The 15,061-nt window shown below is 44.3% G+C and overlaps 1 protein-coding gene across 1 annotated transcript in view; it reads right to left on the bottom strand.

The window, feature by feature from the left end:
- Sdk1 (sidekick cell adhesion molecule 1) overlaps nucleotides 1–15,061 on the bottom strand; it is a 964,506-nt gene that overhangs the window by 592,071 nt on the left and 357,374 nt on the right. The window contains exons 3-4 of the mRNA XM_076923544.1: nucleotides 9,034–9,140; nucleotides 5,778–5,925 (exon numbers count right to left, since the gene is read on the bottom strand). Coding sequence (XP_076779659.1) covers nucleotides 5,778–5,925; nucleotides 9,034–9,140 — 255 coding nt within the window. The remainder of the gene's footprint in view (nucleotides 1–5,777; nucleotides 5,926–9,033; nucleotides 9,141–15,061) is intronic.

The following is a 15,061-nucleotide window of genomic DNA, read 5'->3' as shown; positions in this document are numbered from 1 at the left end:
AGGTGCATTCTGGGAATTGAACCCTGGACCTCATGCTTGCAACTGATCAACTGAGCACACAATTAAGTGAGGGAATCTCCCCAAACACTAATATGGGCAGGTGTTCAGTATCTAAGGACTCAGGGAAAGGAAGAGCAGGGTCAAGAGAGGGGGAGAGAGAAGGAAGCAGAGAGAGGTGCAGAGGCAGAGGGGGCAGTGGGCATGGCTATGGGTACCAGTTTTCTATGTAAACACAGAAAATTGAATTATAAACATTGCCCTTGCCCTTTCCTAAATTTTTATAATAAGAACCAATGGAGTAAGGGGGAGAAAAGTAACTTGCCCAGAACTGGAACCTGGGCTGGAGCCCCTATATTCTAGCCAGCTTGACTCTTGCTAAGTAAGGCTCACTTCACACGTATAGATATGTTCTATAAACAGTCACAAAATGCCCATAAAACATAATATAAAAAAATTTAAAAGCACATTATTTTGAAAGCTCGGTTAACTATAAAAATATTATTACAACCAGATCTACTTCACGCGAGCACTGAGTTGTGGCTCCCAACACAAGTGCTAATTTCACCAGATCTTTCTTGGAGTAGTGGAAATGAAATGGTAATAAGTTAATGGATGCCTGAGTATTTAAGCGTGGACAATTATGAGCTGGGCTGTTTGTACGTCACCTGGGATGCTGTTTATTGCCCATACCTCACAGGCCGGATCGTTAGTGGCAAGCCATCTATCGCAGAGCCGGCTGGGGCTTTGAAATATTCAATCTATAAACTTCACATTTCCAGGAAAACATGTGTGAGGATGCTTGTGCTCACACATTCCTGTCAGGTAGACTACAGGATGCAATCTGAGCGCAGAAACCCACAATTAAGCAAAAGAATGGCACTGTACACGCCAAGTCTTTGCATCCTAATCTGATAACTGCCGGCATGAATTACCTCCCTGGGGGTAGGAGAAACACTGCATGGCATCCAGATTCACATTTCAAAGCTTGAGAAATAAAAGGAGGGGAAGAAAAATAGATCTAAGCTTGGATAACACGGAGGACTTTCTGTCTTCGACTTAGACTACATTAATAAGACAAAGCTGTCTTCAACTCTGACATGAGAAGACAGCAAATTAACTGTTTGGATCCAGTAAATCAAAAGAATAAACTTGCCTGTGTTTTTAATATCTTCTTAGATACATAAAACCCATAATCATCTATTCAAACTTCCCAGGATAACTTATCCTCGGTGCTTTCAGAACATCATCTGCCTTTCTGAGATGGTTTTCTGTGTCAACAGTCATTTGCTGTGCAGCGTGTTGCTTTTATTCTATCCCCTCCCTCGGGGGAAGTGTAGCTGCCACCTGACATGTCTTGACAACTGCCCATCCACTCAGCACTCCAGGACCGAACTCTGCCTTATATATCAGGCCATACAGTTATGGAGAGGCATGTGCTTTTTGTAGTTAACACCCTGAGGGAAGCCCAGTTGTGATTAGAAAACACCCCAAGGAGAAAGGAACTAGAGACTGGATTAACAGAAGATAAAATTACTGGGGTGCTAATCCTCTTCTTTTTGGGGGATGGTGGTGGTTCAAAACAGGATTTCTCTCTGTAACTTTGGCTGTCCTAGAACTTGCTCTGTAGACCAGGCTGGCCTTGAACTCACAGAGATCTATCTGCCTGCCTCTGTCTCCTTAATGCTTGGCTGAAAGGCATGGGCCACCACCACCTGGCATGTGTCTCCTCTTCTATGAAAGTTCTGACTAAAGCCATCAGTCTTAAGAGGATGGTGTAAGGAGCCCCCTACTCTAAACAGGACCACTACAAGCTGGTTACAATGAACCCTGTTGGCTGTCTGTATAACAGGAAAGATGGGTAGCCATTCTACTGAAGCTGAGGAAAATGAGATCAAGGTGTCTGGGAAGGCACAGGTCATGGGTTCTAGAATGGGAGTCTCTGGTTAAAGCCCGAGGACAGGTAAAGAAAGGAACCTCCAGCATTTGGATGAGAGCCAGCGCTCGGCTTCAGGCACTAATGGCCATGTTAGTTAGAGTCTCTTTGTCTCTCTCCCTTTTCATCCTTCTTCCTGTCTACATCACTTCTGCACTGCCTTTGCATTTTTTCCCATTGTTGTATGAGCTGTGTGTTTAAGCTCCAGAAGGTGTTGGTATCCTTGGGAGATCATTAAGCTGTTGGTTTGCCCCATACTCCCTGGGCCATGGGCACTTGTTACTTTACAATGCCATTCTGTGCATACTGAAATAAAATTTCTCTATGCAAAGAGAGAGGAAAGGGAGCCAAAGCTAACCTCTGTGGCTGAGTACCAGCTAATACATTGCAACTCTCTGGGCTTGGCCTACTGCTCCATGTATTTCATAGGTTTGCAAAGAGATCAATAGGCCCAGTTCAACCTAGACCTCCCCACTGACCTTGCATCTGAATATATTCAACTATCTAATCATTGGCTGTGACTGTCCAAATGTATCTGTCCAAAAAGACGCACACACATACACAAATACACATACACTTACCCTCATCCTCTCACTCACACACATACACACTCACATATCCCCACACCTCCCACAAACACCCACACACACCAGACACAAACTCACACACACTCTCACACATACAGACAAACTCACCCACATACACAAATACATCCGTGTACAAACTCACACTGCCCCCACACAAACTCCTCACCCCCCCTACACACACACACACTCACAGTCACACAAAGCACACATGCAAACCTGCTTCTCCTAAAATTAAAATTTTCTGCCTGCTTCAGGAAACAGTAACATCATCATAATAGACCTGCCTGCAATTTTCTCCATTTCTTAAATCCCACATCCAATCCAAAAAGAAATCCTGGCAATTTTATTCTTTCATTATCCTTATATTTGACACTTCTCCCTTCTTCTATCCAAACCCACACAAGCCCAGGTTATTTCAAACTGAAAACTGGGCTTCTAAATAAATGAGCAAAACCACCTGAAGCCATGGCAGAGATGATCAAACGCACCAGGCAAGTTCATCAAGTAAAGCGAACAGGAGACTCTGCTTGACAGAGGCGAGCACGGGCTCTGGAGTCAGAACCAGGCCTCAGTCCTACTGCTGCGGCCTGTCAGCTGTGTGCCCTGGGGTGAGTTAGTATCTCTAAACTTCACTTCTGATAGCTGTAAGTGGAACTAATTATAAGTGCCCCAGAAGGCAATTCTGAGGATTACAGGAGATATGTTTCAAGTAGATCCTCAATAAATAATAGCTGCTAGGATTATTAATAGGCTATTTAACTAATTCTTCAAGTTTGGAAACATTAGGGTTACTGTATCTTTTTAAGATTAAAAAAAATCCACTTTATTATAAGCCCAAAGGTCAACTTTTAAAGGTCATAAGATAATGTTATAAAGAGAGGGAGGCAGCTAGGTTGGGCCCCACTGGAACAGTCTCCAGGAAGGGACCTCACATGCCAAGGCTGAGAGCCACTGTAAAGTCTTGATCTGTGCCCAGTTTAGTGATGCACTTTGGGTTGAATTCTCCAGATCTTAGACGCAGCCCTGGTGGTGTGGAGCAGGTCGGATGCCCCCTGAGCTCCCTGTGTGCAGCCACCTGGGTCAGAAGTGGAAGTCTCTTAGAAGCAATATATCTTGAAACAGTGTATAAACTGCTGGGGACCAGCACGCGCGCACTGATTTATGGCATCTCACACGGCAGTCACTCAGGAAATGTGGGGCGGTGATGAGGTGGAACATGCAAAACTAAAGGACCTTGTAGGAGTGTAAATATTCATAATGAGCCCCGTACACCACAACACTGCCGAGGCCGGAGGTTCATCAATAGTTTTATGCTTTATAGACCGACTATTTGTTTGATGGGACACTGCATTAGGACTTTAATCATACCATCATTTTATCAGCTCGTTAGGAATTCAATAGTCTTTAGCGTGAATCTGCAAGTAAAAAATAGCCATGAAATTACGAGTAAAATGTAAAAATCAAGAGTTATTTCAATGGGCGTCCTTCCTGTTGTGCTTTGAATGAAGGTTGTCTCACAAGCATAGTTGGTTCATACGGTTCATGTGTGAACCAACATGTGTTTACTTGCTACCAAATGAATGAAAATGATCCCGACTCCATGAACTCCCAGCCCCTGGCATTAGGAGCTCCATGCCTGAGGAGAAGCCCAGTGCAGCCCATTTCTGCACCACACGGCTCTCAGCACCCCAGCATTCAACCCTCCTTCTCCTGCCCTCCTGTGCTCCTCCCGTGCTCCACGCTGATCCCCCCAGAACATTTATACCACACTGTATCTCAGCTGCTTTCTGCTCAGCAGAACAGTCTCCCACAGCGATGAGATATCGATCCTTCCTCTTTGTTTCACCCAGTCCCAAGAGACGTCTGTTATGATTGGAATCAATACGAAGGTGAATATCCAAGAAACTTCAGATACAGAAAAAGGCTTAGCAGCCATGCTGTTGAAAGGAGTTGTTTTTTTTTTCTTTGTACAAGAATTCTGAAGTATGCTTGTTGCATATATTTCTATTTTCTGACTGCCATAATAGAAAGACTTGGTAAGCAGGCCCAAGCAGAGTTCAGATGTCAGGGTGGGATAACAGGTCTGTTGGGCTTATAGAGGGAGGTCTGCGGTGCTCTGCTAAGGGGGAGTGGGTAGAGCCCAGAGTTAACTCCCACACTGCATCTGAAACGCGCTCAGCAAACATCTCGCACATATCCTTTCCAAACCAAGCCCAGAATGCTTCCCCTCATGTGAGCAAGCACTTGGCAGCATGCATATTTGACTTTTCCCTTATGCACATAGCGTTCCAAGATTCCTTTTGAAAATTTTTATTTTTTGAAGTTTTTGTTGTTGCAATGTTATCTTTCAATTCTATTGCATGGGGTCCACTTAAGTAATACAAGGACTAGAAAGTCAGCTCAGCGAGTAAAGTAACTGCCTCGCAAGCATGAGAACCTGAGTTCAGATCCCCAGAACCAATGTGAAGCTGGGCACAAAGGCATGTGCCTATAATCCAAGAAATTCTTTCTGAGATAGGAGATGGAGATAGCTCATAGGCTAGCCTGGTGTACTTGGTGGCAAAAAAGACTCTGTCTCAAACAAGGTGGATGGAGAGGATCAACAAGATTATCCTCTGTTCTCTACACATGCTCCCTCAGGATAAAGACAAACTATGAATCCAGTGTTCTTTTGAATCACTAACAGCTCCAAATGGAGAAAGCTTGCCTGACATTCAACACAGATCTTGGATGTGGGGCATGTAGGAAGACCTTGAGATAGGCCTTAACTGTGTGATTAGCAATAGATGGGCAAGCCCCTAATTGGACAAAAGGAAATAAAACTGTCATGGAAGAATGAAAGTATAAAGAGAAATAAGCAGTAATTGGCACTTAATCGTCACAGAAAGCAGTATCAGATGTGAGGCTGAGGAGAAAGCAGACGGGGAACTCCACAGCTGTGTAAGTAAACACCAGGCCTGGGTAAATGAGGAGACACACAGTCCAGGGGCAACCGCGGTGAGGCGTATTCAAAACCAGAGAGGATGGGCTGCAGGGTGGAGAGGAGACCTTAGGTTCAGGAGGTACGACAAGCAGACAGCAATGACACAAGGCTACTTGCTTAAACGGCTTAACATAGGCAAGCGGGCCACAAAGCAGCCGCTCATTAGGGACGCTTGCACACTCGACGAGGCTTTGCAGCCACCAGCCACTTAGCCATACCAAGAACATGGTACAGGTGCGTGCAATGAATTACGGCCGCCTTTGGAGCAACTTACATTCGGCTGCTTGGAATAATCTTGTGGCCTTCTCTAAACCACGTGACTTGCGGTCTGGGGCAGCTGACGATAGGCAGTAAGTTTAGAAGCGCCGCGTGCCCTTGAGAGACTGTTTTCCTTTGGTCCGTATCCATGAAGTTCCCCATATCTGCAAAGAAAAATTAGACATTTAAGTTCTGGAGCAGGCTATTTTTTGAGGGGGAGTAGGGGTCAGAGAGGGACATTGCTGTATTTTACAGTTAAGTTGGTGCCACCAGCACACATAGTAAGGTGACAAGGGAGAGTGAATGCCAGTGCTGACAAGCGTGGATGCCACTGTGAGACAGAGAGGAGCATTAGCTGAGCCGTGTGCCTCAAAAGCAGCCGCGGGGACCCTCATCAGCGAGCGAGGCCACCAGCCTTTGTCACAGTGCAATAATATAATGGCTGCTCGCAGTTGACTGTAACACTAGAAAAAAATTCTGGAAGGCCTCCCAGGTCCCATGAAGCAGTTTTTACGGAGCTGCAGTGCAATGCCCTTGGACACCCTGCAGGTACCCCTCCCCACCTGGTCTCCTCATCGATGTCCTCAGCTCCGGGGACACTGTGTCCACTCACAAGGCTTTGGAAACCAATGTGTTCTAACCCTTAGGGAGCTCACAGTGACTTCTCTTTCTTGCCTGCCCCCACACTGACGACACAGTATGGGACAGTCATTGTTTTACTGATTAAAACATCTAAAAAAAAAAAAAATGGAGGACCTAGCCATCAGACTGTAGATTCAGAAGATTCCCTTTTAAACCAGGAACCTGAAATATTAAAACAGTTTCTATGTTGTGATTGGATACAGTCCATGTATACAGATATTCCCACACCATATTTTTTTTTGTGTAGTAATGTGTGTATGTATGTGTGTGTTCCCATATATATGCAAGTATGTATGTATGTGGGGGTGTGTGAACACACACACAAGTGTGTATATCTGTCCATATGAAGGCCAGAGAATGATCATGTATCTGTCTTGATCAATCTCCATGTGTTTTTTGAGATATTGTCCATCACTGAATTGGAGGTTGATAACTGGCTAGATGGGCTGGCCAGCAAGCCCCAGGGATCTTCCTATAACTGCCTACCCAGTGCTATGCTTGGCTCTGGCTTTGTATGTGGGTGCTGAGATCCATACTTGGTTTTTTATGGTTGTGAAGCAAGCACTTTAAATGACTGAGTAATCCCTTAGCCACTGAATATTCATCCATCCATCCATCCTTTCTTGTCTTTTTTTTTTTTTCTCCTCTTGGAATGAGAGTCTCACTATGTAACCCTGGCTGGCACAGAAACCACTATGTAAACTGGAACTCACAGAGATCTGTCTCTTGAGTAATGGTATTAAAGGTGTGTGCCAACCATAACTGACTACCATATATTATTAAATATATCTCATTTTTAGATTTTCCTATGAAAAAATGCTATTATCTGTAGTGCTATCATTAAAAGCTATTTTCTATGTGGCAGGACACTCTATGAAGGCACAGCCAGAAGAGCTATGTAACACTGGAGGAGGAAAGCACCCTTGCCTATGTGAACGTGAAGGAAGACCACCACGCTGTCAGAGTGAGAAACAGCATGAGACCAAGGACACAGACAACTATGCGAAGCCCAAACTTCATAAATACAATGTAGTGTGCTACAGTCAATTCCAGGCTCTCAACTTACTCAAATGTGGTTTGGGTATTGATCCACGTTCTATTTATTATGTTTTCAACTTTTCTATTAAATAAAAGTTCTGAATTATTCTGTAGATAAATTTGGCAGTGGCTTCATCTTCAACAAACCAGAAAGACTGATGCCTCCCTTGAGACTTAAATAATAGCTAAATACACATAGCATGGGGACGTCCCTCCATCATATCAGTGACTATGATAGGAGAATGAGATAGGTTCATGTTACTATATGCTAACAAAGCTATGGATCATAACTGGAGCCAAAATTAGAGACAGCAATCTTGGAACCACCAGAACAGAAGAGACTCACTACAGTGTGGCCTCAAGCCTGGGGCATCCTATAATGTAAAATTTCAGAATGTTCTTTTCCTTATTTTTAAATAAGACATTTTGGTAGCATCTGCAACTATACTGAAGCAGACAGTCCACTGGACAGATCATCTTCTTCAAAGACTTCCTATCATAGGGAAAGAGCACGGGCACTGGCCAGGTCTCCCGACACTAAAGACTTCATGAGAGTCAAGGTCTCTGCCCTTTGATGGTGCCTTCTTGTAAAAGTTTTGTTCCCCCAAATAACAGATCACTCCAACATTAATGACAGCCAGGGCATGACTATCAAATCCACTGAGCAGCAAAATTAATTTATAACAAATCATGGAGAAGCAAGGGAATCTGACTTCAGTTGGGTTCAACTTTTCATTCTAAACATATTTTAATCCCTGTACCTACGAGCCAAATGGAAGTAGGTGTGTACAGAGCACCTTTCTTACCCCTCCTCCTGCCACTACAGGCCTGAGAAATCCTTAATCTTTTCAGTTGGAAAAAAAAAAGCAATTCTTCACCTGGGTCCCAAGTTTGGTTTTAAATTTTAAAAAATCTATCTATCTATCTATCTATCTATCTATCTATCTATCTATCTATCTATGTTGTTTATGTGTGTGTTTATTAGTGTGTTTGTGAACATGTGCCACAGGAAAGTGTAACCATGTTCATGTAAAGTCAGAGGTCAACTTGCAGGAATTTGCTTCTCATTTCCCCTCCCTTGGGCAGCTTTCTGTTAGGTATCCGAGAATGAATATGAATCCGAAAATGAGAATGAATATTCTCATTTTGCCATGTGGATACTGCAGATGGGCTTCAAGAGGTCATCAGGTTTACTGGCAAGAGTCTTCACCTACTGAGATATTTTTGCCAGGCCTATTTCCTATTATTTATTTAGCTATAATACAATATTATTAATTATTTTCACTCATTCATTTATAAGCAGTGCCTCACTGGTTGCTCTACCTAGCACTAAACTCACTATGTAGCCAAGAATCACCTTGAACTTCTGGTCTTCCTGCCTCTACTGCCCAGGTAGGTGCTATGGTTAGAACAAGGGGCATATCCAAACTAGGCAAGCATTCTACTGATAGGATTAGCATCACCAGCCAATATCACACTGCTGTTTTAGATGAACCAAGGACGAGTATCAATTGCCACAACAGAGAGCCCCTCCCCACAGCTGCTGCAACTCTATTCATCACTTAAGGCCCTTGCTCGTCCCGCACACGTACATGCTACTTGAATTTCTGATTTTCTTTGCAAGAGAGCTCCCATCCTGTTCCGCACCACACAGCGGTAAAACCCGGCATCCAGCTTCTGCAAAGAGGGGATGATATACCTGCAAAATGCCAAAAAGAAGTGTTAGTGGTCAAGCCTAGACAGAGCAAGGGCATCTCTTCCATGAGATGCTCAGGTAGTCTGTTTCTCTGGTACTGAAGACATACCCAAGCCCTCCCCTAAGGAGACTACTGAGTTTACTTCACCCACACCCCAAATCCAATGAGGCTGCAGATTATTACATGGAGTCAGACCTCAGTCTGTGTCCTGTGTCAGCACAGGGTTGTGCATGAATTAGGTTTTACTATGTTGTTGAGTTTGGAATATATAATGTCCCCATAGGCTCACTTGTTTGAATACTTAGTCCCCAGTAAGTGGTGCTAGCTCAGAAGTCTGAGCAACCTTTAGAGAATTCGAATTCACTGGAGAAAGCCAGTCACTGGGGAGCCCAGCCTGGAGGTTTTACAGCAGGCCCCACTTGCTATTTACTCTGCTCTTAGACCGCCAATGCAACGTGACAAGCTGCCTCAAGCTCCTGATGCCATGCTTTCTCTGCCATGTCAGACTGTATACCTCGGAACTGTGAGCCAAAAGGAACTTCCCCTCCCTTGGGCAGCTTTTTGTCAGGTATCCGAGAATGTTAAGTAACTTGTGGTCATTGCAATTAAAGCAGACTCGTCAATCTAAGAAAATAACTTATCCTCATGCTGTGAAATCTCAGAGTTTCTGGACACAAATTTTGGAACTACGACTCCTTCACACAAAGCCTGTGTCATTCTGTCCCAAAGACCACTGCCACCTTCAGGATGCACTGTGGTTGTTCTTAGGCAAAGCGTGCTCAGGACCAGGACAGTCCTATCTCCACTCCAGTGCTGACGTCTCTTAGTATAATGGATGCTCCTCCACTCCTCCTTCTTCATATACCTGACACTGAGAATAACAGGTCTTCTCAGGTGACAGAAAAAGTCTCAGATGTAACCCTTTACCTTGAGTAATAATGACTGATTCTAGTTTGCATTCTTGAAACTGTAATAATCCCTCACACCCCATACCTCCCTAAAGGCCTCATCAGCTCTTCACAGGACAATAAGATACCGTTTCTATGACAGTCCTGCTGTGAGCATAACAGCAGCTTTATAAGTCAGGATGTTTGAAACTTGTAAGCAAGCAGGGGTGTCGTTAATGACCAACGTCAAGAGTCCAACAGTTCCTGAGCACAGACCTGAGATGGTAGTTAACTGGACCATAGACCATGTTCTCAAACAAACTGAAAACCACCTTTGTGCAAACCATCTGTCCGATACAGCGTTAACAGTTAAAATATACACGGAGCTCCCTAACACTGAGAAGGCAGAAATCTGAAGAAGAAAAATGGCCAAGATGTTTGTGAGAAGATACCCAGTGCATTCACATCTGGAACATGCAAACCCCAACCATACTAAGACAGCACCACCCAGCACCTAAGAAACCTAAAAATAAAGAACAAACCATGCTGAGGAGGGAACGGCTTTGTCTGGTGCTGCTGGGCATGTAGATGGAGACAAGACCACAGAATAAAGTGTTATTTGCAAAAGTAAAACTGGAACTATTACAGACTCAACCCTGCTTCTCTGAAAAGGAACTGTGATAGTTTGTATATGCTTGGCCCAGGGAGTGGCACTATTAGTAGGTGTGGCCTTCTTGGAGTAGGTGTGGCCTTGTTGGTATAGGTGTGTCACTGTAGGCGTGGACTTTAAGACCCTCATCCTAGCTGCCTGGTAGTCAGTCTTCTCCCAGAGGTCAGATGAAGATGTAGAACTCTCAGCTCCTCCTGTACCATGTCTGCCTGGACACTGCCATGTTCCTGCCTTGATGTTAAGGGACTGAACCTCTGAACCTGTAAGCCAGCCCCAGTTAAATGTCTTTTACAGAGTTGCCTTGGTCATGGTCTGTTCACAGCAGTAAAACCTCAACTAAGACAAGAACTGAAGTTAAGGATATGAAGATACTGAAGTCCATGTTCACTGATGCTCCATTCCACGCAAGCTCTAGAAAACCCCCAAGAGTCTGTCAGCAGAGGAACAGATGAAACTCTATATAGCCTTAAACCAAGAAAGCCAGGTTTCCCCCAAGAACATGAATGAACCTGAAGGACACTATGCTCACTGAAAAAAGCCAGTCAAAGGAGAAACAGCATGTAATTGTGACAGCAGAGTAGGTAGAATGGGGGAAGAGGTAGCACCAAAGAAAACCACTTTTAGTTATATAAAGTGAAAAGTCATGCAATGTACTGTAAGCCATAGAGTACACAGCTAGTAATAGTATTGTGCATTCAAGGTTGACCAAGAGACCGTCTAGGTGTTCTTTTAAAATGTTGCTCGCAGCTAACCATTGAGCTGATCAAGGAGTTCCCAATGGAGGAATTAGAGAGAAGACTGAAGGAGCTGAAGAGGTTTGAGGCCCCATGGAGAGAGCAACAATACCAATCAACCAGAGCTCCCAGAGTCTAAATCTCCAGCCTGAGAGCACATAGGGAGGGACCCATGACTCCAGCTATATATGTAAGGGAGGTTGGCCTTGTTGTGCACAGGTGGGAGAAGAGGTCCTTGGTCCTGTGGAGGCTGGATGCCCCAGTGTAGGGAATTTGAGGAAGGGGAGGTGAAGTACGTGGGTGGGTTGAGGCACACCCTTATAGAAGCAGGAGGAGGGGAAATGGGATAGGGGACTTCTGGGGAGGGAAATGGGAAAGGCGATAACATCTGAAATGTAAATAAATAAAATATCCAATAAAAAAAAATGTTTTAAATTACATTTATCATTAACATGGGGAGGCACGATGTGTGGAGGATATACATGCCAAAGTGCACATATGCAGGTCAAAGGACAACTCTGTGTAATCTATTCTTGTCTTCTACCTTTCCATGGGCTTCAGCGATTGAATTCAGGCAACAACCCTATGTAGCAAGAACCTTTACCTGTTGAACCATCTTGTCAGCCCTATATGTTCTTCTTACATAGAAATTGTGCTGAAAGGACAGGGTTGCAAGGGATGTAGAGGCCATTGTGGCGGTGGTGTGAGAGCATGTGCTTATCCCTAACTCACTGGGTTATGTGCAGGATACATAGACAGTGTGTTATATGCCTACTGTATCATATTAAAATACATCACGTGGGCTGAGAAGTTTGTCTAGCATTATACGCACGAGGACCTGAGTTCAAGTCCCCAAAACTCTCCAAGAGAGCTGTGGATAGCTGTGTTGTGCATGGTTGCACATACCTATAGCAGTAGTGTTGAGCGTGCCGTGCATGCAGGAGGATCTGAGTTCAAGTCCCCAGAACTCTCTGAGAAGGCTGTGGATAGCTGCACACATCTATAACCCAGGATTGATAAGGGCAGGGGCAAGAAGGGTTCTAAGGCTTTCTGGCCACAAACTTCGATCCACAGTCCTTGAAAGATTCTGTCTCAAGCCATGAGGAGGCGAGAGTAGAGTGATGGAGCAGGACACCTGACATCATAGCCTGGCCTCTGTGTACACTCACATTTGTACATACTCTAAACTAAATAACATAAAATAAGACATATGGGTTAAGGGTATAGCTCAGTCACAGGATGCTCACTTATCAAGTCCAAGGTCCTACCCCAAAGGGTTAAGTAAATACAAACTAACAGTATGTTCATACTGTAATACAACAAAGAAAACTACCACCTCTGAATGAAGAAATACAGGAGAAAGACTTGAAGCCTGGATCCCTTTCACACTGAGAAGGGGTGGGTCATAAAGAGGATAGCTTGCGTGTACACGAGCTCCCTAACATCAGAAGGTTACCACGGAGTGCTCCCTTAACAAAGGTGATGCTCTGGCTGTGGCTGTCTGTCTTCTGAAGACATGTCCTCTTACAGAGTACAATCAGAACAATCTTAAAACAACTCAGGGAAGAGACAGAGTGTTAGTGGGTTCTATGTGCTCAGTACCAAGTAGACCTAGACACATGGATATTCAACTAATCGTTTGTCTCTTTCATTTAAGTATGTCCAATTAGTCATCCTGGAGAAGAAACCCAGAGGAATGATTTTAAGCGAACAAAACCCTTGGACAATGTGGGCAATTCAGCAGTGAGCAATATTAATCACAGTGAGTCTCCCTCTGATAACCTTGCGGTGGTCCTGTGGCAGGACTCATAAAATCTTTTATGATAAGAAAAAATATTGCTGAGCATTAATCTTAAAAAACTCTGTTCTATTATGAGGAACAGTTCATCCCAAACAAAATTAATTAGTGAAGACAATCAGAATAATACCAAGCCGGGCACAAAGAGTCAATGCCATGTATTTAAATTACAAATCAGACTGGAAGGCTTCGTGTTTTGATTGTTGTGCACTGTGATTACAGGAACGAGGGTTCTCAGATCAGGTTAAAGCAAAACCAACACAAGATTTTTAGAGGAGCTTGAGGACAGGTCATTGCAGCACTGGAAAGCCACAAGGACAATTTGATCATGGCGACATAGCCACACTTACATAATTGTCGCCTGTTCTACTTTTTTCTCTTTTTAAGTATCCTGCATAGATGCAAAATTCTTATGAATTTCTACAATAATCTTATATGCTAATGCACAAAAATAGCATTGCTTTCAAACAACAGGAAGAGGCAGATAGCAAACTGAGTATTAGGCATATGCTGCTGTGTGCTGTCTCCGAGGATAATGTCGCACCAGGGGAAAATATACAAAAGCGTTGTGAAGTCCCCCACCTCTTACCAGAATTCCTGCACAAATTATGTTCACCTAACAGATGGGAGTGTTCGTTGTAAGCCCACTGTTTATAAACACACAGTTTTAAGCAGGGAAAGTTTCCTGGCTCATTATAGGAAGGTATGATAAAATTGTGGTACCATATGCCACTCTAACAGAAGCAATGCTTGCTCCTGCTCTAGACAACACTGGGCCAGTGTGTGAATGGACAGCACCAAGGTAGGTTATGACAGACCAACATAGTGTTTTCCAGGGCAACAGAGCACCAGATCCCATCAGTGCCAGGGATGAGAGAGCCATGTCAGCTGGGGACAGTACATCAGCCATCAGTGACACTCTAAACATCCATTAGAACTACCCAAGGCTTTCTCTAGAAAGCATCTTCAGATCTATTCCCACCCAACAGTAAACTCCGAATTAGGCCAGGATGGAAAATTGACACAAAGTCTGCCCAGGATCTGAACCTTTCACTTTCTTGCGCACTACTCTAAAAACACGTCTCAGAGAAGAAAAGACCACACTGGCTAATCCTAGGCTCACTCCAGGGGACAGAGACATTGCATGGCCAAGTCAGCACTGCTGCTGGGGGTTGGTGCTACATTAGAATTGGCCTAAGATCTGACAGGTGAGGGGAAAACCAAGGCAGAGGTGGACATGATGGTGGCCGGACACGACAGCTGTGGTGAGACAGTGCATGCAAACGCTACAGGGAATGCAGTGCTGTCCATGGTTGTGGCACACAGTGGTGAGGGGGCCTGGACAGTGCTGAAGACACAGTTGTGATGGTGGGACACGCATGGCTGTGGTGGGACATGGCAATGGTGAGACACAGGACACCTAGACAAGTGGAGCAAAGAGAACATTTGATGGCTACTGGGACAGTAGCTCCGATCGGGGTGTTCCGTGTGAGTCCCTCAGTGACTGACTCTGGCATGACTGGTGCTGGGTCAGGTGGGTCATTTCACTCCACTCTGCCTAGTCTCCGTGGCCCCACAATTCTAAGGACTCTCCGCTGTTTGTTCAAAAGCACAACTCACTTGAGATAGTAATGATAGTTTGTTTCTGGGATTTGATTCTGCTCAGAATTGACTCCATATACAACCAAAATAACTAAAGAAACAATTAAAACAAAAACAAACTGACAATGGCCGTGGCTTTTTGCTGAACTACCTATGACCGTTCATTGATAGAGTCAAAACAAAAACAAACATGGGGGTGGGAGCCATGCCTAGGGCCAATGAGGCTGCTAAA

The sequence above is a fragment of the Arvicanthis niloticus genome, chromosome 24 (genome assembly GCF_011762505.2).
Source record: "Arvicanthis niloticus isolate mArvNil1 chromosome 24, mArvNil1.pat.X, whole genome shotgun sequence".
Classification (NCBI taxonomy): domain Eukaryota; kingdom Metazoa; phylum Chordata; class Mammalia; order Rodentia; family Muridae; genus Arvicanthis; species Arvicanthis niloticus.
The sequence above is the reverse complement of the archived record's forward strand: the minus strand, read 5'-3'. Positions and strand labels throughout refer to the sequence as shown.